This window comes from Styela clava, chromosome 5 (assembly GCF_964204865.1).
Source record: "Styela clava chromosome 5, kaStyClav1.hap1.2, whole genome shotgun sequence".
Classification (NCBI taxonomy): domain Eukaryota; kingdom Metazoa; phylum Chordata; class Ascidiacea; order Stolidobranchia; family Styelidae; genus Styela; species Styela clava.
In genome coordinates this window covers 16,005,019-16,028,601 of record NC_135254.1, presented here as the reverse complement: position 1 = coordinate 16,028,601, position 23,583 = coordinate 16,005,019, and the positions used below count along the sequence as shown (strand labels likewise).

At 34.4% G+C, this 23,583-nt stretch overlaps 2 protein-coding genes across 3 annotated transcripts; both read left to right on the top strand.

Annotated features, from left to right (window-relative positions):
* Positions 1-371: 371 nt before the first annotated feature.
* Positions 372-11,681, top strand: LOC120344676 (uncharacterized). Its single transcript, XM_039413974.2, has 14 exons — positions 372-909; positions 1,449-1,552; positions 2,293-2,443; positions 2,781-2,918; positions 3,890-3,979; positions 4,123-4,282; positions 4,454-4,583; positions 6,082-6,143; positions 6,800-6,900; positions 9,193-9,270; positions 9,368-9,533; positions 9,803-9,915; positions 10,459-10,625; positions 10,879-11,681. The coding sequence occupies exons 1-14, from the start codon at positions 754-756 to the stop codon at positions 11,036-11,038; spliced, it is 1,776 nt and encodes a 591-aa protein (XP_039269908.2). The 5' UTR covers positions 372-753; the 3' UTR covers positions 11,039-11,681.
* A 2,461-nt stretch (positions 11,682-14,142) lies between these two features.
* Positions 14,143-23,468, top strand: LOC120344912 (uncharacterized). 2 transcript variants are annotated; one of them, XM_078112849.1, is made up of 17 exons: positions 14,143-14,327; positions 14,470-14,601; positions 15,846-15,985; positions 16,524-16,633; positions 16,910-17,060; positions 17,213-17,350; positions 17,774-17,872; positions 18,300-18,459; positions 18,555-18,684; positions 18,752-18,914; positions 19,697-19,769; positions 20,148-20,329; positions 20,637-20,711; positions 21,311-21,476; positions 22,316-22,431; positions 22,514-22,644; positions 23,093-23,468. In XM_078112849.1, the coding sequence occupies exons 1-17, from the start codon at positions 14,207-14,209 to the stop codon at positions 23,253-23,255; spliced, it is 2,250 nt and encodes a 749-aa protein (XP_077968975.1). In that variant the 5' UTR covers positions 14,143-14,206; the 3' UTR covers positions 23,256-23,468. The 2 variants fall into 2 exon arrangements, with proteins under 2 accessions (XP_077968975.1, XP_077968974.1); XM_078112848.1 differs by having other exon boundaries at positions 22,316-22,437.
* The last annotated feature ends 115 nt before the right edge of the window (positions 23,469-23,583 follow it).

Genomic DNA, 23,583 nt, shown 5'->3' with positions numbered 1-23,583 from the left:
TAAGAAACACTGTTGTACATTGTAAAAATAATAAGTTTATGTTATGCAAAAAAGTGAAACATATTATATGGTTATCACTCTTTCAGCTGCTGTACCCGGAAGTATGACTGGATTGGAAGTCCCAGTCCATAATACACAAAAAAACGAAGCTTGTTTCAGCGTTTATGCAAACAATTCGCTTACTAGCGGGCTGTGACGTAAAAGGAAATGATGGATGGAGCACTGGTTTTCCTCTCTCTCTCTCTCTCTCTCTCTATTGTTACTATTTGAATACATACTTGCACCTTCTTTCAATCATCTATAGATAGTTCAGGATGATTCTCACTTCCACATACTGCTCCATTCATTGACCGAAAAAGCACCTGTCATTCGATTACTTTGTTGCATTGTTATTCTAAGTTCCTTGTAGTTGGATCTGAAACTGTAAACTGATGCAATAGTTTTGAATTCAGAGAAAAAGGGACAAAACTGTATATCTGACTCGAAGAGCTGTGAGCAATTTGTGTCGTGGAAGTTCTGCGCTTAACAGTTTCATTATCAGCTGCTAATCTGTTTAGCACATCGATTTTAACCGAAAAAAGACGTTGACTATAAATGATTTCAAAATTGTGGTGTAAGGATTAGAGACTAATTTTTATATTTCTATAAAATTTTTATCAAATGCAATCTCAGAGCTGTCGACCAATAAAACTTGATAGCTTGGGTTTGAATAATACTGGCACGTTTAGGTGAAAAACATCATAATATTACAAGATGCAATGTTCGTTAAGTACAATGGCTATCGTCTGTGAGACAATGCAGAAGCTCTTAAATACGATAGAAGACGACATCAGAAGGAAGACAATGAATGATGATATTCGGCAAATATTCGAATGTATTTCCAAGCTACATTCCCAAAATTCAGATCAGGCAAGTACATATAATGAATATAAAAAGAAAGTACCTTGGGTGGACTATTAAATCTTGAGAGATGAAAGCATAGCGTTCACACTATGATATCAGCATTTTCAAATGGATTTATGCACTTAGTTTGAACATATTATTTTAACTCGGAGTCGATTACTTTCTGTAAAATTATATGCAGTCATTTATGAAACTGTGTTGTTAACTTGCTACAATTTTTTTGCTGTGTTGTGTGAAATGGACCTATTTCATTGTTTGCTGGTTTTAGTAATAAATATTCAATTATCCATCATTTAATTTCTGAGTGATGTAGTACGGCACAGCGCTACAAAATTGTATTCATGTTTGTCCGGTCATCTCTATTAATTTTTCGAATCAAGTTTATCTAGCATCAAAGGTTGACCGAGCAGTCAATTATTGACTAAAAGCGCGTTCTTACATTCAGATAATATTATACTTGTTCTAGGTTTAAATTCATTTTTTCGACTCTCTGGGTGCAAACTGACTAATCGAATCTTTTGGTATGGTTGTATTTTGCTGCGCAGGGAGAACTACTGGGAGACAAATTATCACATCACGGAGGCGGTGAAATATGTGTTGACTATTTGAAAGCTTTGTCCGAAGATGGGAGAAATACTCCGACTGATGGGTGAATTTTTGTGTTTCCATCAAACGTTTACTCTGTTTCCACTCTATGTAATCATCACGCATTGCAAATTAAGCTTTGTGTTAATCAGAAAAATTGAGAATATGGTCATCAGACCTTAGTACTGAAGCATTTAAGCTTTATTACTTGGCTTATAAAAGTGCTAGAATTAAAATTAATTACGATTTAAACCAGGGTTCCCCAAATTGGGGTCCACGGAACCCTGGGGGTCCGTGATGACTGCACATGGGGTCCGCAATGATATGAGGAGTCTGATCGATCGATCGATTATTGATTTCAATGAAAAATTTATTGCGTCTTTTTGGTTGGGCGTTTCGGACAAATATGCATTTCTGTCAGAAAAAACAAATAAAATTTTATTGTCTTTTTAACGACCTACATGTGTGAGGCAGAATTCACAGCTCTTACCAATATGATGACAAAATACAGGTCGAGACTAGCCGTAGAGTCGGACCTACAAGTTTGCTAGCCACAAATTGCTCCGAGAATTGATAAATTGTGCAGTGAAAAGTAACCTCATCCATCACTTTAACGTCGTTTGTGGTGTATATGAAACGATATCTTACCTCGTTGGTTAGGCACAGAAATTGATACCGCATGGTATGGGGTCGAAACTAAGATTCACAATCAGGGGGCAGCGGCCCAAAAAGTTTGGGAAACTCTGATTCAGGCAACAGTATGTTTCGAATTTTTGTGCTAAAAATTAAAAATATATTGTACAGGTACGAAGCTGAATGCTTGCAAATGATAAAACACGTTTGTTGGAACTATTCCGATGCAAGTTTAAAATTTGCTGCGGAACTTGGAATAACGGGGTTATTTCCCATTCTGGTCACTGAATTGACAACTTTCGAGCACAAACTGAATGATTCCGTACGTAGTGTAATATTTGATGTAACTTGAAACTATTTAATTTTTTTAATAGAGAATCGCAATGTAAGAAAGTTGTGTGCTGGAATTCTTGATGTGAAAAAATTGCACTGTATGCCGTATGGACGGCAGCTGATCAAGTTTAGTGTATATTAACAGTATAAGCACATAAACATACTACGTCACTATTACATAAAAATATAGTTATAATTGCCAAGATGATAATTTTGGCCACACAAGATTTCATACCATAACTTTTAACCATAACCATAACTCAAATAAATTTCTACGTTCAATTGCGTTTACACTGAGTTTAAGTAATTTTTGACTGTATTTACAGATAATTCGGGATACAATTATATTACCCAGCCTATCAATATTGCATAACTGTGCAAAGGTTCACGACAACAAAAAGTATTTCAACTGCGCAAAGGCATTGGATGCAGTACTTCGCTATGCGAGTGTCGAAGACCAGCATGTTAGTATGTAGAACAAAACGATTTTAATGGCAATGAATAGCTTTATCAAATTGAAGTATATAATTTAGTTACATAGTTTGATATTTTTTTTGAATGTATTGGGTATTCGAATTAAACGGAAATGGTGCATGCAAATACAAGTAGATTGAGGCGACCTAGATTTGCCATCAGTTCTGATAATAAAAAGCAACACAATAGGGTGCATACAGTGCTACTCAGTTAAGCCATGATTTTATGGTATATATAACATATATAACAGGGGTGGCCGCCATGTCTTGTCGATCGCCATGTCTCGAGTAGTCGATCGCGGCTGATATTGAGTGAATTTAATAAAATACCTTAAAAAATTGCCTTGAACCAGTTTCATGCAGCGCCTGTTGTGTGTTTTAAAACAGGAAGAATGCAGTACTGTACATGCGCGAAATACGATATACACATACACTATTTGAGTCTGGGCAAGTCCGGTATATCATATTATTACGTGCCAAATGCAAGTTTCGCCGCTGCCACGGTTTAGGAATGAACGTGCCGAATATCGCGTGTCTTGGCTGACAAACTAACATGTGAGTAGGCAATATATCTGAATTGTGTTATTTGAATAAATCTTGATTAAATGATGAAACTTTACTCCGGGCACAATTACATAATCAAATTAACAAATTAAATGGAACATAAAAAATACAAATTTTCGTGGCGATTTCATTAGGAGCCCACAGAGTCAGCCTATTGGCAGCGGAGGAATTTTGCATGCGTGTGTGCAGTTATCTGCATATTCAGTTTTTGTGTATGAACTTATTACCGATCAGTCGATCGCGAGCTTTTTTGAAGATTTTAGTCGATCGCGGTCGAAAGCAGGTTGGCCACCCCTGCCCATGTATAAAATATGTGGCCATTTTGTGTATAATTTTTAACTGACGTACAGTAGCAGAAGTTTTTTCATGCCAAGTTACTCTCTATTTTTATTACGAAGATCAAAATGGTTGCGATGTTGACATTAGCATACATTACGGAGGAGGATGGAAATGGGACGGATAAATCTGTGTTCGACTTCATTCTGATGGTGGGGATTCATTTTATTAAAATAAACAAAATGATTACAATGTTAGAAGAAGGTTTAACATACTCACCAATATGATTCAATTTTACTCTTGTTTTTAGTGTTTTATCGGAATTTAAGTGCGAGTTTTTTTCATTTGTCCATAGAACTTGAAACATTGTATGGATGATGTAGATCACAAATACAGAGGATTCTCGGCAGAAGAATTAGTTTATGGCATAATGAAATTAGCTTCAAACGATGATAATAAGCTTCAGCTTGTAAAACAAGGAGTGTTGCCAGTGTTGGTTCAGCTACTTCAGAAAGGTGTGTGTTCAAACATTTTAAAGGATCCCTACCTTTTATATTAAATCGATCACTTTTTCATTTCGTACCAAATACTAAACAGATTGTGACAAAAGTGATTTAACCCGAGTTATGGCCTAACATTCAACAGCCAACAAGGCCATATTACTTTATACAATGTCTTCAATACAGGAAACAGCACTGAAAAGGAGGTAAGCGCCAGAACAGTTTGGATTTTGTCGTTCAGAAATGAAAACAAGCCTATGATACGGAAAGAAAGAAACATGATGCAAATGCTGAAAGAACTAGCTGGAAAGCCAGGGTACGTATATTTCTCCGACCCGCCATGTTTATCGGAGACCCCACTCGGATTTAGACAATGAAAACCTTAGGCCAGTGGTCCCCAACCTTTTTGACGTCGCAAACGCCTTTGAATATTTTTCACATATCGTGATCGCTTTCACGATAGTTGCTAAATTTAAATTAGAGAGAAAAGGATATTAATCTTGAATGCGTTTTCTACGAAAAATACGTTATCTCGAACCAGTTCAAATATTATCATTGTTTCATTATCCCGTTATCTCGAAGTTTACCGAGTACCGTATTTTCGACTGATAAGCCGAGTTCAGGACCTAGGTTTTCGACCTGATTTTCTGAGGTTGGCTTATTGAGGGGATTAGCTTTGTACCAGAAAATACTGAAGATCAAAATCATACGTTTAATTTCACAAATGCAGCAGATGTATATAACTTTTCACGGCACAATAATAAACAATATTTTTTCGCCTCGGCCCATTGTGCGGTACCAGAAAATACGGTAATGAAAACGCATAACTCGTACCTCATGAGTCATGTTACGAGTTTACATTTCATTGTGCATGAAAGGTTTTTTTGCAGTCTATGAACTTACAGAATACTAATTCAATTGAGATTATAGATAAATTTGTTTCCTGCTTGAATGCAAAAAGTATTACGCACTCACGCCTGTTAGCAAACATTGTTCGCATCACACGAGCCTTTGCAGTCGCGCAATTCGCTTGCAACAAACTAGGATGATATACACAATGGCCCTTACAGTTGGGAAATTTGCAAGCAATAATTCAGCAGAACGAACATAGGTAAAATTTCAAACCTGTCATAACTACAAGAAATTTCCGCCGTAATCGTTAAGGTATCAACAAATAAAAATCTAACGCAAAAGGGGTAAAATATATTACTCATGGTTGAATCAAAATGCGTAAATTGGTATTCGATGTTTTAATTTTTCTGCTTATATACATTACAAATATTATTTTTCCATCACCGGTTAAGATAAATTTTATAGAAAAAGGTCCTACATAATTATTTTTGTTTAGCGACCCACTAATAAGTCAGTGGGAACCACCGCCCTAGTACAGGGATTCTCAAACGTTTGGTGCTATGGAGCCCTTGAAAAGGATGACTATTATGGAGCCCTAACACAAATTTATAAAGATGATTGTTGTCCTTTGGAACTTATACTTGAATTATTTTATCGGTGCCTCATTTCGACGATACTGTTGTCAAATTTTATTAATGTCTTCATTGCTTCTTTGAACAGTGACAAAATTAACCAATTCATTAATTTAATAAGTAAACGGATAGCTCACGAAGGTTTCACTCACGGAGCCCTTGGGCTCCGATTGGAGCACATTGGAAACCTATACCTTAAGAAATGCCATTTGTGAGGCTTCTGGTTACCAACTTTCGATCGTCTAATGTCCAAATAAAAAATCAAGAGCGGAGTCGCTGTTTATCGCGACATTTTGAGTATCTCACGTGGTGTTTTCTTATTTTTTGTAGAGAAGCGAAAGAATCAGCTACCGGAGCCTTGTGGGTTTTACAACCCAAAATCGAATGTGACGGTACGAAATTTTAAATATATATATTTAGTTTTATTTACATAACTATATTAAACCATTATGCTTGCAGGCTACTACGGAACTGTGTAAATATTCCGATTTTGCCTTGGAAGAACATTCAGTATATATATATATATATATTCGAATCTCACAAATGTAAAAAAACCACTAATCAGGTAATACATCCGAATGGCTAAGCTGCATTTGCCATTGTCACTGGTACGGCCGATGGAAAGTTAAAATTGAGCTAGCTAACTGTTTTGTGAAGGTTTCATCTAGAAGTGATGTTCAGCCTACTACTTTTAAGCTATACTGCAAAATTGCCGATATATATATACTTCGTCAAGCAGACAAACTTGCAACTAAATATAGAAAATGCTAGAATACTTGTAGGTTAGATCAGTGTGTAGCTGCTTAAACTGCGCACGATTACAACAATAACGTGACTCAGTCCTATTGATATGGAATAGTGTTTTGGACACCTTAGCAAATATACGCAACTCATCTATATTATATATTACTCATGCTGCAGAAAACGTGAACTGGATTTGTGCAATCCTTCAAATAACGTATAATATAAAGATTAGTGTTGTACGTATTATTATATAATAACAAATATTCATATATATAGCTATAACAAAGTATACTATTATTTTTAGCTGTGGGTTATTGTGGAGGAAGCTCTGGTAGTGACAAAGGCAAAACACAAAAACATGTCATGATCAGTTATCAATGGAAATATCAAAAACTGGCTTTGAAGGTATACTGACATATGTGCAATGTTATATAAATTGCTTTTTAATGAGTTCAAGCAGTAGGCCCTATTGTAATTAAATGACATTCCGACTATTTTGACAATATTGAATGACAAGCCAAAAGTTGAATTGAAAGAGTTTGAAGCCAAATCTTTGATATCAAAATCTTTTGCTATAAAAGTCTAGGGTTGGGAATTTCCGTGAAACATTTTAACCGTTAACCAGATAAAATTAACGGGTTAACCGCAGCGTGCAGTTTGACGTAATAAGTTGAAATTAAAGCTTGTTACGTCACAGTGGTGTCAGAGCGATTTCGCAGTTTTGGTCCACTTGAGACTGGAGCGGTGGAAAGTTAATAGATCCAGATTTAAATGTGTAGCGGAAATGTCGCAAAAATATATGTATGTAACTGCTACACGTGTACCATCAGAGTGTGTATTCAGTAGCACAGGAAATATTGTGATTTCAAAGCGTTCGCCAATACTTCGCGAAAATTTCGATATGCTAATTTTCCTGCCACAAAATGCGCACTTGTTGAATGACATTGAATGGACGCTCTCGCACTAAAATCATAAAACATTATATCGTCACGCTAATAACCGAATTGCGTAAGTCATTTTCAGCAGTTTTGAGTAAAACGTAAAAAACTTCCTAATGATATTGTTATGCCATTGAGAGTCAATAATTTGCCATGGTTTAATTTTCTGATCGTAGCCGGATTTAAGTTAATTTGTTTGACACAGTTATGTGACGTCATAATGGCGCGCTGTGACTTAGGCAAAAATGTTAATATGACTTGGGGAAAGTGTTCCCTCTAAGGTGTGCGCGTGTGCGCGCGCACTCAGCTTTCAGAGGCTGCGCACACGCATAGATTTACTGCGCACAGACGTATTTCGATCTAATGTAACAATGTTCTATTTTCACCCTTTATTTGAATTCAAATAAAACCATCTGTTACAATCAATTTCATTTATTATTTTCCATGTATGTTCATTGTTATCTACTGATAACATATAGCCTTCACTAAAGCATTTACAATCTATAGAAAAACTTATTGAATAACCAAAATTTTCTTAATAAGCCCACTTATTACCCGGTTAGAACGCCAAAATTTCTTCATTGGTTTTCAAAAAAGTGCGCACACACCAAAATTTCTGCGCACACATACTACAAAAATTAGAGGGAACATTGCTTGGGGACATACGCAATTTTGCAACTTGCCTATATGCACCAGTTCTGGGAACCAAACATTCCAAATACGAATGTAATTCTCAGTATCTACGATGTCTAATCCCCAAAATAGATGATCTGTTTCAATTACATTATTTTTTATGTTTTAAAATCTATATTTCATCAATATAACACGCTCTGCACACCCACCGACATAAGACTAAGATTAAATATAAAGAATAAAACAGCAATGCACCCAATATAAAAGCCAACCAAGGTGAATTGGACTCGAACAGTGAATATCACAAGTGCACGCCCCCTCCTATACTGTAGTATAAATTCAAATTTATAAGCGCTGAGCTAGAATCTGAGATGCAAAAAATCGAAAATACTTAGCCGAGGTTATTATGTCTTTGTGACGTCACAATAGTCCTGAGATACCAATGATAATTCACTATGACGAAACAATTGCACAAATATGCATGCCATACAAAATCTCCATTTTTATGGGTTTCGGAATTCTTAAAAATCAAATCTGAGTTAACAGACAGGTGCGCAGAATTACATAAATACCTATTTTATAAAAAAAACCTCAAAATCGCCAAAATTGACTCACGCAATTCGGTTATTAGCCTGACGATATTCAGGACTGACACTGATTCTGAACTTGTCATTGTCAAATTTTCATAATCAGCAATATAATTAAACCCACTTCAATTATTTCCTATATTTTATTGGTGGTTATCAATTATGTTAGTGATGTTTTTTTTGAATCAAACGCCACGGGAGATAAATTTGCGGTGAATTATTTTTGAAGAAATTGTAAAGTATAACGGGGATTATTACCTGAAATGTTAGTTAACGGTCAAAATGAATCGTAACCGTTAACCAGCAAAAATCGGTTAACCGGTTTACCATTCCCAGCTCTGTATAATAAACATTTATATGTCGAAAAAATTCGGCGTTAGTGACCCCGATGTATTGTACAGCGACGAAGAATTGAAATTTGAATAAGTGTATTGGACGCTATATGTCCAGGCGAATACTAATTGTTTCTAATTGAGTAATCAAAATATCTAATTATATGATGCCTAAATAAAGATCATATTTTCTAAATACTTTCAAAGATTAAAGATCGTCTGGGAGAGATGAACTATAGAGTGTGGATAGATGTTGAGTCGATGGGCGGTGGATCGTTGCTTGACGTAGGTTGCAATTCAATTGATTCTGACTGTACTAAATATTAATATGTTTAATTTTCTATTTGAATAATTTTTCTATTTCATGCATTTTTTGTTCAAGACGATGGCGAAGGCGGTTGAAAATTCCGCTGTTGTTCTAATATGCATGTCTTCAGAATATAAGCAGAGTCCCAATTGTAGAACAGAAGGCGATTATGCGTATAAACTGCGCACACCTATAATCCCTATCAGAACTGAAGTAGGATATAAACCTGACGGATGGCTCGGTAAGTTTTCGAAAGAAACGAGATCCTTTTCATGCACATGTATACAATCATGCCCACCAAGTTTAAAAGTAATTATCGCAGCACAAGTCAAAAAAGCTTTAACGGTAAAAATAGAAAACGATTTCGCAAAACTTCATTGTATAAGGATTGAAAAAAGGTAATGTATACGTTACGTTACATAGGAGAAATTGTAAAAAAAAAATCGACCGAACTTCATTGTGTGAATTATATCTAGTATAGCAAATCATTTGTCATGTTTTTATCTTAAGGGGCTTTGATAGGCAGCAAATATTATTACGATTTCAGCAACCCGATGGTTTTCGATGCTATGTTTTCTAAACTTGTTGAAGAACTGGGAAATAATGGAAAGTGCGATGAGCAGGTATATTGGCTGTCATTTTTATTTAGAACATTTGAGCATTTGAGATTTTATTAATTAACAACAACGGCACATTTGGAAGCAATCCTCGCATTGATTAATTTACTCTTATACCGACTTATATGAAACGTTCGGACGTTATTTGACAAACCTTTAAAAACCTTGTAGTAAATTCGGGTCAGAGATCTGCTGCACGCGATTCGTGGTCGGCCATAAGACCAAGAGTAACTCTTGATGTATTGAACTGTGATCAACTTTACTATTTTATTTGTGTGCTTATGTATACCTAGTCCTAGAGTGTGCAAATATTTCCCCGTGTTCATTTTGAGTCCATGGATGTCTGTTTCACGTAAGATCGCGGTATTTTCAGCACAGAGTGCGGCTATTGATTCTTTGGCTCAATTGTTGTTATTGGCTGAAACAATTGCGCTTTTCACGTAACTAATGAATCGTTCTAAATTTTCGGACACGAAAATGGGAGAAGTTGCTATAGGAAGCTATAAACTGTAATTTTTTAAATTATTCAAGTATTTTCTTTATAAATAGGATGGGCCAAAATCGCAGGATGCACCAAAATCGCAGGATGGGCCAAAATCCATAGTGGAAGCCGGTGAAGTACTTACAAACGACTCTCCCTGTCAGAAGACAAAGTCCGTGAATATCTGGACAAAAATTGAGGTGTCTAAGTGGGCCACAGAAAATCAGATCAAATCGTAAGTTCAGATAAAGGTTAATTTTGATGTCTTCAAAAAATAAACACAAAGTGGGTAATATTCAGTCAATGTCTTAGGTCTGTTTATATGATCTGAAATGTATGTTTCCTTGTGTCGCTTCAGGTCTTATGTTTGCCTGAATGTAGCCCAACGATAGGATTCTGTATCACTCTAATAATAGAAATCGAATAGATTCAAAGCAAATATGACGTCTACTACTCAAGCTCTTCTCAGTTACTTTTCTCGTTTCCAGGCAAGAAGTTCAAAATCTAAACGGTGAATCTATTGTTTTCTTAAATTCACTGAGATCGTCGGCACCAGAATTTTTCTACAAATATATTTCAAAAAAACTTGGGGTGACTGAACTTCCTGATCTTATGGCTTTTTGTGGAGCATTGGAGAACTTGGAATGATAGAAACTAGTGATACTTTGACCTTTGATTTTCATCATGAACAATACCCGTAAAAATGGGTTGTTTTTCGCTTCAACCATGTGTGTTTGTTCTATTCGCAGGTATAGTCGAATGGGATAACCTTTTTTGTAAATACTTATATCCTGAAATTGTTTAAACGTTACATTTGTTGCTATTTTCGAACGATATCTTTTTTTGGATGCTTGAATTAAGGCAACGAACCTGTATTTTATATTATAGTTTAGTTATTGAGTGAGTTTTAGCTAGGAAGACCGAAACTCCATTTTTAAGACAGTGGCCATTTCTGAAATGTGTCATCTAACGTTTTATACTTCCTTATGACTGTCGTTGCATGCGAATAACCTTTTGCGGTGACTGTGGAGAGTAACGCTATTTGAACTGTTTGAAAGACATTTACATACGTCGGTGACGTCAAGTTCTATGTGCAAATTTTGCGTTAGCTTGTGGTGTTTCGCGTTCTGTCAATTCCCGATATATTTATATTGATCATTTTATGAATATGTTCGATAGGGTTTAAGACGAAATAGGCTTCATGTGTATATATGCCTACGTTCAACGAGTTTTCATTTTTTTTTGGCTTTTCACTTTTGGTATTGTGAAAATAAATATGATTATAGAATTGCTCATTTTGTTTTATTTTAAAGCAGTGTTACCTGGCTTGATCAGCTTGCAACTTTTTTAAACTTTGCTGCCAGATCGAAGATTTTTGTATCGCAACGGAATCGAATAGTTGTTATCCACGACTTCAACTATATAAGTCACGAGAATTCTTATTTTCATCTCGCACGTCTTGGGGGTGCCAAACATACTCTAGTCCAGGGTTTTCTTAAACTGTGTGGTCTTGAAAGTGTGCCGCGAATTTTTACAAAATTCCCAAGATTTCTTCACAATAATCAACAATGCAACATGAACTTTATAGTTCAGTTTTAGTTTTATAGTTTTTTTTCAATTAGTTCAATTTTTTGATCGTAGTCGGATTTAAGTTAATCTGTTTGACGCAGTCATGTGACGTCATAATGGCGCACTGTGACTTAGGCAGAAATGTGTCTATGACTTGGGGACATACGCATTTTTGCAACTTCACTATATGCACCAGTCCTGAAAACCAAACAATCCAAAAACGAATGTAATTCTTAGTATCTACGATGTCTAATTCCCAAAATAGCTAATCTGTTTCAATTACATTATTTCTTATGTTCAAAAATATATATTTCATCAATATAACACGCTCTGCACACCCACCGACATAAGACTAAGATTAAATATAAAGAATAGAACAGCAATGTACCTTTATATAGTAGCCAACCAAATTGAATTGGACTCACCCAAAGACAGTGAATATCACAAGTGCACGCCTTCCTATACTGCAGTATAAATTCAAATTTATAAGCGCTAAACTAGAATCTGAGATGCAAAAACTCGAAAATCCTTCGCAGAGGTTATTTTGCCTCTGTGACGTCACAATAGCTCCGCGGTTACAATGATAATTCATTGTGACGAAACAATTGAACAAGTTTGCATGTCATACAAAATCTCAATTTTTGTGGGTTTTGGAATTCTTAAAATAAAATCTGAGTTAACAGACAGGTGCGCAGCATTACATAAATACCTATTTTATAAAAAACTCAAAACCGCCAAAAATGACTTACTCAATTCGGTTCTTAGCCTGACGATATATTACCACAAAATAATTTTTTCCATTTAAATTCCCATGATTCTGCAAATATTAATTTTATGCGCTGACAGAAATAAAAAGATAAAAACGATAAAGACTTGTTTTAATTGACCCGCGAAATCTTGTTTTAATCTTATTTACTGCCGAAACGCATAAAAATGATTTAATAAAACTGATTTGTAATAATTTTGCCGCGACTTTTTAATCTTGTTGTTGGTGTGCCGCAAGCTGAAAAAGTTTGGGAACCCCTGCCTAGTCTACACCTTTAGATTTTTTTAGAAAAGTCATCAATCCAACGAGGAAATAATTCTGGCGTGTTAATGAGTTGCAAGCGACTGGTACGGGTGTATACTTGAGAAGATAAATGTCAGTGAATACAAATTATTGTATAATGGTAATCACACTTAGGTACTGACCAAAAACCTTACCCTTACTTTATGTTTTGTATTATGACTTTTGTACTTTGTGACGGACTATTGTATCTGTTATTTGTTTGAATTTATTATTTGATTTTCACGAACTGACAATGACATCGAAACGTTCAAGTAATGACGACAGGTAGTTTTATTCCAATGGTTTAGTCTCATAAATTATTTGAGTGTAAGACTTATATATACCCCCAAAACTGGTTAGATTTCGAGCAGTAGCTGTAAGTTCATGCTGTGGCATGAAAGTCCAAGACGATTTATTTCACAAAAGACGACGATGGTACACCTTGTTTGTCAAACGTAAACAATTGAATACGATTCCCGATCATATCTAACAATAGGCCAAGTCAGACGGAGCGCATAGCGAACGCTTATTGTTAAGGCGGGTCTGTAAACAATGGTATACTGGAGCTACGAAAGGTTGTGAACAACGGAGATTGAAAACAATTTCGGTGAGTTTAGCCAGTTCACTGTGATCAACTATATGAGAGGAAAATATTATCATTACAGGACATCATGCAACTCGAAAATACAATACAATGATTATAGTACGATATACTCGTGTAAAAATGCAGGACAATGTCATTTTAGATGAGAAGGTGAATTCGTTAGGTTAGGTATCCGATCATTTTGTTCAGTCAGAAATTATGTATTGCCAACAATTTATTGCTTGCACATAGCTAAAAAATCATTAAGTGGTATAGTTTATCATTTTGTACAGTAGGCTGTTAAATCACTTGTGTGAGAGTAGAAGTGTTTTGTATGACTATATAGCGTCTGTGTTAAAAACTGTTTAGCATCACAAATGCTGTCAAATTCGCAGCAGCGTAAAGTTTCAAAAATTCCTGAATATTTTTTCAATTTACACGTATTCGAACACATGGTTGCGTATTGAGATTCTGATTTTTAATACGATCTTACCAAATCTATCGAATTATGCCATACATTGACGTGTGCATTGTTTGTTTTTGTGTAGTTTTCTAAACTAGTACTAACAGTACTGGTACTGTAAAATAGGGAAGTGGTACTAGAAAATTGGTAAAGATGGGATCTGGAGCTAGTAAAGGAAGATTTGAGTCTTCAATGAGACACACAGATGATGAATTGTTTAACAGTCAGAATTCGAACAACCACAATCCGCAAAAATATACCTCTACGGATCAAAGTGAGATTACAACTTTTATACAAAGTCGATAAAATTTTGAAACTCGGTTTAACTATTTTATTGCATAAATGTTTCACGCTAGGCAAAAGGTTTGTTTAGTTATTTCTGGAAGTTATAATATTAAAAATGATTTGTATCTCAGCGAACCCAAATGCTTCACTAGCTTCATCATTGCCGGGTATCGTGATATCCGCCAAGAAACTTGCTCACATAAAAAGAAAAGAGAAGGATGAACGCAGACAGAAAATACTTTGGCAATATCCTGAATTAGCTGGTAAGTAAGTAAATATCGTCACGCTAATAACCGAATTGCGTAAGTCATTTTTGGCGATTTTGAGTTTTTTATAAAATAGGTATTTATGTAATGCTGCGCACCTGTCTGTTAACTCATATTTTATTTTAAGAATTCCGAAACCCACAAAAATGAAGATTTAGTATGATATGCACATGTGTGCAATTGTTTCGTCATAATGAATTATCATTGTTACCGCTGGACTATTGTGACGTCACAAAGGCAAAATAACCTCGGCGAAGTATTTTCGAGTTTTTGCATCTCGGATTCTAGCTTAGCGCGTATTAATTTGAATTTATACTACAGTATAGGAAAGCGTGCACTTGTGATATTCACTGTCCGAGTCCAATTCACCTTGGTTGGCTTTTATATTGGATGCATTGCTGTTTTATTCTTTATATTTAATCTTAATCTTATTTCGGTGGGTGTGCAGAACGTGTTATATTGATGAAATATATATTTTGTAAACATAAAAAATAATGTAATTGAAACTGATTAGCTATTTTGGGGATTAGACATTGTAGATACTGAGAATTACAATCGTTTTTGGAATGTTTAGTTTTCAGGACTGGTGCATATAGTAAAGTTTCAAAATTGCGTATGTCCCCAAGTCACAGACACATTTCTGCCTAAGTCACAGTGCGTCATTATGACGTCACTTAACTGCGTCATACAAGTTAACTTAAATCCGGCTACGATCAAAAAATTGAATCATGGCAAATTTTTGACTCTCAATGGCATAACAAAATCATTAGGAATTTTTTTATGTTTTTCTCAAAACTGCTAAAAATGACTTACGCCATCCGGTTATTAGCGTGACGATATATAATACTTATTAAACAAAGCTATATATTGCTATTACTTTTTCATTCATAATAAAACCTTTACCTAAGAAGCAAACAACATTATTTAACCAGCCATGTGCAGGCTATGTATATATAGTAGATGTATGTATATTGTTGACCATTTTGTCTGCAATTAATGGACTTATCGTTTACAAATTTTCACTACTAAAAGTCGGAATATGCTATTAACCGAATATTTCACTCAAACTTTTGCTTCTTCATTTTAATTCATGGGAACAATTTTTTAACAAATATCATATGGGAAAACGATATTTCGTCACCCTTGTCGGCTTACTTCATGATTGTTCGTAAACGAAACTGTATCGGTAACTATGAGCAACAATTGTGTCGATATAGATATTTGACCTTTTTGTTATCTAGATGCATTGCATTCTGCCCAAGAATGGATTCAGGAAATGTCGAAAGCAAAAGATGATGACTTAATGAGGAAAAAAATGAACATGAATACTCGGCAGAAGTTTGATGAACTTTACGTTCTGTATTTTGACTGCGAAGAAGCGGTTAGTAAAAAATAATATGAGTATATTTATATATAAATGCGACTGTTTATTAACTAAATCATTGTTGCATATATCTACTGAAAATAATAAACCACTACTAAAATGAAGTTAAACTAACGGAGAGTGGAAAACAACTATAGGTTGAATTACATCATAGACAGTAAATGCATTGCATTTTCATTTTAGGCGGAAATCGTCATAATGTATATAGAATGTTCATGCTGCATCTCCATTATACATTTGCATAGATTGTTTGCTCGACTTGTTACAATGTGTTTTAAATAGAACACAGCATTCAGTTAGAAATTGTTGCTTCGTGTTACAATATAAAAGTGCACAGAGTGTGATGTTTGTTCGACTCTTATGGTTTATCTCCATTTCACCATGACGTGTTGTTCGAACACTTCATGACCACGCCAGACATGGTTTTGACCATTTTGAGATTTTATGACGTTTTCTGGCTATTGTATTCTGCACTAAAGTAAGAAGCAGAGGATTGATTGGCAAATAATGTTTATTGATATTGTTTTATTTCAAGGAACATAAGAAGATTCTTGGAGATCAGTTATCCAACGATAACGCAGGTCAAATATGCGCTGATTACCTAAAAACGTTAACCGAAGATGGTAAAAATACTCCAACTGAAGGGTATTGTTTTGTTTTTATTTTCCAAGTTAGAATTGTTAATGTTCAGGTGGTAGGGTATCTCTTGTCCCCCCAAATCTGGATAGATTTTACGCAGTAGCTGTACGCATGGTTCGTGTTTCTGCATGTCGCCAACATATTGCCTTGTTCAAGATGATCAGGGGCGCAAAGTCTAAGCTGATAAAAGCCTAGAAAATCCCAAAATAAGTTTACCTAGGGGTTATGAATACATACATATACAATATCTTCTCGACATTTGATATCGAATTATTTTTACAGTTATGATTCTGAATGCTTGTATACTGTGAGATCTTTTTGTTGGAATTATTCCGATGCAAGTTTGGAATTTGCGACAGTACTTGGAAGAATGGGGTCATTTTCTATTTTCATAGCTGATTTGAAAACGTTTAGAGATAAGCTGAATGATGAAGTAAGTACTATGTCTTACATGAGGACGACGATGCAAACCAACTCTTAATGTTCATCTGTCACCCTCGCGGTCTGCGAATTTTGGGTTCACGATCCATGCCCAATTTCTCTCCGTGTTTAAATCGTTATATATATATATACTTATATTTTCAGGGTATCCGAGAAAACATCATACTCCCGAGTATTTCTATTTTACATAATTGTGCAAAGGCTTCTGACAACAAGAAATATTTTAAAATTCTGGATTCGGTCGAAGCAATTTTTCCTTACACTACGATTGACAATCAAGAGGTATCGGGTATATCTTTTCTGATATTATAACAAAGTAATAAATGGACTCATATCTGAAAAATATTCATGGAAGAATTCAAAAAACCAATCTTGATTTGATGGTTGCCCCAAATTTTAACTATGCGTTAACAAATAAAATAAAAAACGTTACACAAATGAATTTTTCGTCAAAAGTTTTCAATAGGTCACCGTGAACTTTTTTGGGACATAATAAGGTTTGTCCAGATTTAATGCTTATATTTGAAAAGCTTGGTGATAACGTAACAAAAACTTACAGAAAACTTTGCAAATATTTGGGATATAAACGTATATATATATATATCAATATGATATTTTGTGCTAACATTGAGAATTTGTCCACTAATTTAAATTTTAAAAATCAGTCCATAGCACAATTCATCTTTTTCGGCATTTTATTTTAAGATAAAAATGATTGCAATGATGACATTATCGTACATTATCGAGGAAAAAGATAATGATAAAATATCTGCTGATGGGACTGTAATAAGTTTAATACTGTCGGTGAGAAATTTTGACTATAATTTGCATTATTTGTTTACACATTTATTTGGCAAACTGTTCAATATCATTTGAAATCGATTTCTTACAATCGCGCCCTATCTACATGTAACTACTTGGTATTTTCGTTGCTTTTCGGGGAATAAATTCAACTGCAACATATATTCAGCCAAACGATTCCAATGCAATTCGAATTGATTGCAAAATCATTTGAAGAGCGAAAGATTTATCATAAAACTACCGTTAAACTCGAACAAACGCATATGTATTTTGTTCGTACGCAATAACTACAATATTCTACAAATTGCTGCTGAAAACTTTCAAATAATTGATTCGATTCAAAAGAAATGTACAGTATTTCGATGTTTAGGCTATATTACATTCGGTGTTGTGAAGGGCGTTTTATTATCTTGCGTTTGTACATTTTCAGTACCTCAGAAATTCAATAAAAAGCATTGATCACAAATATGAAGGATTTACAGCTTACGAAATCGCCTCTGGAATAATGCACCTTGCTTCAAACGATCAAAATAAACTCAAGATAGTAAACCAAGGAGTGTTACCGTTGCTAGTTAAATTACTCTATAAAGGTCAGAGTTGCGTCTTATTTTTAAAAAGCAGGAGTCTTGTACTCGATTGTGTAAATAATATGTGAAAAATTGAAACCAAAATTAATTCATTGCAGGCAGTGATTCAGAAAAGGCAATAAGCGCTAAAACTGTCTGGGTTTTAGCGTTCAGAGAAGAAAATAAATCCAAAATACGAGAAGAAGAAAACATGATGAAACTTCTAAAGGAACTTGCTGAACAGAAAGGGTAATTAATTCGTTTTTCTAATATACATATCTAAATATCACTAAATTTTTTCTCGTTTTTATTCAAGGGAAGCACGTGAGTCTGCTTCTGGAGCATTATGGGTGTTAGGTGATGACGAACGAGTTGAAAAAATCCGTTCTTCATTGAATTCCATGGTAATAACAAGCTCGTCATCAATTTCCTCGTCATTTAAATTTAAAAAGAAGCAAAAATTAGCAGGAAAAAGCAAGGTAAATTTGTATAGATAAACTGTAAAAGCCAAACATCACAAAAACAATGTTTTGTTACTAAATCAATAAATTTTCTGTTTTTAATCACAAATTTAAAATAGTGTGATTTAAAAATCAATGAATAAATTCAGTTTGAAAACTACTTGAACCGGCAACATCTGTATAATATAGGAATTGAAAGTAAATAAATTTGAAATCATTTCACCTCTTGAGTTTAATCAGTCTGCCTATGTGGATACGGTTGAATTCAATAATCTCCATTTTACATATGAATATCATGCTCATGGCACATTTTTAGACACGGAGCGGAACTGTGAATTGATTCGTTAAATTGTTAATGCTCTTCTTATTGTTCAAATTGTTGATGTTTTGCAAAAATCGGTGTTTGATTATTTTTAATAACTATATTTCATCCTAAAGTTTGCTGTTTTATGTTCTTTCTTGTGAACACTTCTAATGTCGTATGGGAACCTATTTTCCGACAAGTTCAATCGTCGGTCTTTTTGGTGAACTCGATGCTCAAAATAGTCTTGCCGATACCTTTGCGAATTCATGGTTATATATTTGAGCTTTTTCGTTCTATATACTATTCGCAGAACAGCTAAATTTAAATTATTATGCATGTGTTCATCCTATTGATTGCATTCTTTTTGCTTCAAATGTTGGTACGATGCGCATTTATTTGTTGTGAATTGAATCATGTTAACCCACTTACTTTTGTGATTAAATTTGTTATTTCTTTGTCAAAAATGTAATGTTTAATTTTAATCTATTTTATCAAGTTAAAAAGAATAAATGAGAGCGAAAGAAGTCAATACAAAAAGAGTGATAAACAGGGATATAAATATAATGAAGGTAGGAATGCTGCAATCTGAAATTACCCTCATTTGCTGACCTATTAAGACTGCAAATTTATACGTAACATCATTGTTTGATTTTAATCCGTAAATGTTTATATAAAATGGCGACATGTGACCAAATTTAATTCAAATCAATTTTCTTGATATTTTTCAGATTCTCTCTAATCTGAAGATATATACTAATTGACTGCATTGATAAATAATTATCGCATCTATTCGTGCTACAAAAGTTGTCATTTGTTGTTTTTTTTATTTTGCAAAATCAATATGAAGGCTCAGTAATTATTTCTTGAATGAATGGAAATAGATTGAAATCAAAAGATAGAAGAATCACGACATAAATTTTTCTAAACAATATATTTATATAAAACAGAACTCAAAGAGGAAGAAGAGGCCGAAAATAATATGTCAGAAATATCTGAAGATGAGCAGGACGACGAAGAAGCTGTTCCCGGCCACCCTCAAGAGAAATCTCAAATTTCAGAAGAGAGCCCAAGACGTCCTGGACACGTCATGATCAGTTATCAATGGAGTTGCCAGAAATTAATGTTACGGGTACTTCATTGATTAGTAATAATTTTTGGTAGGATAAAACATCCCACATTTTCCCTCGAAATCCACCAATAAAATCCGAAGCTGTTTCAGACCACTTAATCACATCCGACAAAAGATTTGCACTAGATCACGTGTGGAATGAAAATTTTAGACAATGTTTTCAATCACATACAGTTCAGTTTTTGATTATACCTGTTGTGGAATCAATCTATATCTTTCTCAACAAAGTAAATAACTATGATCATTTTTATCAAATTGAATTCTGATATATGTCTATATTGGCTCGTATCTTCCTCTATATTTTCAGGTCAAAGATCGTCTTGAAAGAATGAGTTATAAGGTTTGGATAGATGTTGAATCAATGGGAGGATCGACGTTACAGGTATGTATGGCACTAATAAAACTTCATTACCACTTTTATATTGAAATACATTTTGCTTCCTATTTTCTACCAAATAAGACCTAAATTATAACATTTTATGGAAAGTGTTATATGTGTGTTTATTTGAGATTTCGTTCCAGGCTTTAATTTTAAAAGGTAAAATTAACAACTCTTTACTTTGCTATTCTATCCAATTATTTGATTAATTGTTAATTGGATAGAATAGTCAGTCATGTTGTTTCCAGCTACAGCATCCCTGCAGTATACGGATCCACTAGCATAAAGGCATAGAGAAAAGATAGGGATTTAGTCTCGCGCGAACAAATTCAAATTTATCTTGCTTTGCTTTGCCATGGCAACTTGATAAGACGTTTTCTTCTCGATGAAGCTTGTTTTATGTAGCGGGAAATTTTAGACTTCAGCTACTGCAGTTTATTGTTTTTTAGTTGTTTTGATGAATTGTAAGAATTGAGACTTTACAAAAGCATTGGCCAAATTGATTATGAATTTTAAAATCCTATACACCTAATCTACCCTTTGCGATGTGTTTTTGAGCTTAATCAAGAATATATGTTACAATATTGTGATTTGATCTTCAGGCAATGGCGGAAGCGGTTGAAAAATCTGAAGTTGTTTTGGTATGCATGTCTCAGAAATACAAAGAAAGTCCAAACTGCAGAACCGAAGCTGAGTATGCTTACAAGCTAGGAAAAACTCTCGTTCCTGTCAAAGTTGAATCAGGATATGAAGCTGATGGATGGTTAGGTAAACTATCGTTAATGAATTCAATAAAGATAAATCTTAGCCAATCTACATATCCAAATATCTTTCACAAAAATCCTCAGTACGGGAAATTTTCTCATTGTTTTTCGGCTATTTATCTGGCAGTGCTGAAATGCTTCAAATTAAAGTAAATATGTATAACGACATATGTGTCGCACAACAATTTATATACTGTTTTTAAATTTAGTGCTTAAGCATGACTGACTCTCTTTTCACCAATTCGAGAGTGAAAGGGGTTCGGTAACCCTAACGCTTGCTTGATCGTGCTAGTAAAAATAATAGTAAAAAAACGTTACTATAACCTGACATATTATATAAGGATTAGGCAGATGTTGAACATTCACAATAAATCCCATTCAAATATCTATCAGTTCGACGATGAGCATTTATTAAACAGTATGCAGAACATGGTCCAGAACCATATACATACAACAAGGGGTGGGATTCAATTTTTTTAACAGCCGGTTCCATCACAAAAGTCATATTTTTCACCCGGTTCTGTTACAAAAAGTCATTGACAGTAATTAGTAATGCTAAGCGGTTCGCTGATCTCATAAACTTCCGTGAGACGGTTCTATAGAATAGGTTCGGACCGGCTGAATACCACCACTGCATACAAGGCTTACTCGACACTCGACATTAGTCTCAGACGCAGAATCTCGAACAGGCGTGACAGTCGGCCGCGGTCATTTTTTTCAACTATTGCGTCACAACCACTTTATGGAAAACGACGTAAACAAGTCTGTAAAATCATAGTTCTATCCTAATCATTTTTAAAATTGATACTTCAGTTCTCTTTTTATCAGTATCTTCATTTTTAGGAGCTCTACAGGGAGCAAAATTCTATCTAGATTTCAGTAATCTGAATGCATTTGAGAGCATGTTTTCTAAACTGTTGAAAGAATTAGGAAATAAAGGAAAAGCTGACGAAGAAACGGTAACGGTTTGTAATGAGTCGTAAACAGTACATTTTGTATCAATTCATTGTGCTTTGTGCTCAGAATATTTGTAAATTTCAGGATGGACCAATAACCCGAGCTAGCGCGAGACTTGTGCATGCTATTCCCCCTAAACTGGCACCACGTATACCAGTAAATCAATGGTCGAAAGAGGATGTCATTGAATGGGCAACAAAAAATCAGATACAGTCGTGAGCACTTTACATTTTATCGCATATTTATTCGTATTTACATCATAAAACCGAGCGAACTACTGCCTCCTAGCATATTATTTTATTCTTATTCCGGTTTCTTTCAAATATCGAGCCAATAAATATAGCTTTTAACTTCAAATGTATAACATGTGATAATTTACCAACTTTTTAAGTTTGCAAACGAAAAATTGCCGTGATAAGTATGATGTTCTTTAGAACAAGACCAACCTCAACTGTTCGTTTGCTGCTTCAAACACTATAGGCGAAATGATATTATATTTTTTACATTATGATTATTTCAAAAACAAAACAATAACAGTTTTCACGTATGGCCGGTATCTGGTAAATTATTATTTTTATTTATCGCGTCTGAGTATTTGATTATTCATTGAAACAATTTATATATAACTAAAAATTTAGTAAATTAGTGCATTTTTTATTTTAGGCGAAAAATTCAGAATTTGGATGGAGAATCTCTCATGTTTTTGGGTTCACTTAAATCATCGGCACCAGAGTTTTTCTACAAATATATTTCAGAGAGATTTGGACTGATTGAACTGCGTGATCTAATGTCAATTAGTCGAGGACTAGAAGACTTAGAAGCCTGAAAAAACGAGTGCATTCAGCATACTTGACAGCATACAGCTATATGACTAACAAGTTTATAGCTCTGCCTACAAAATATGTATAAGACTGCTTTTGGCATATTTTACATACACATAATATATTTTTGTTACATTTTAATACGGTTCAGCAGAGTTTATTTATCTATTTAATTATCTAATCCTAAAGTTTAAATTATTATAATATCCATTTTAGAAGTCGGTTTTTTGTTGTTGGTGATGGAACTTTTCATTTACTGTGCAGAATACAGTTCTTGTTTTTCATGAAAAGAGTCAAAGTATATTGAGTTCGTAAGTTGCAATGAAAGGAATC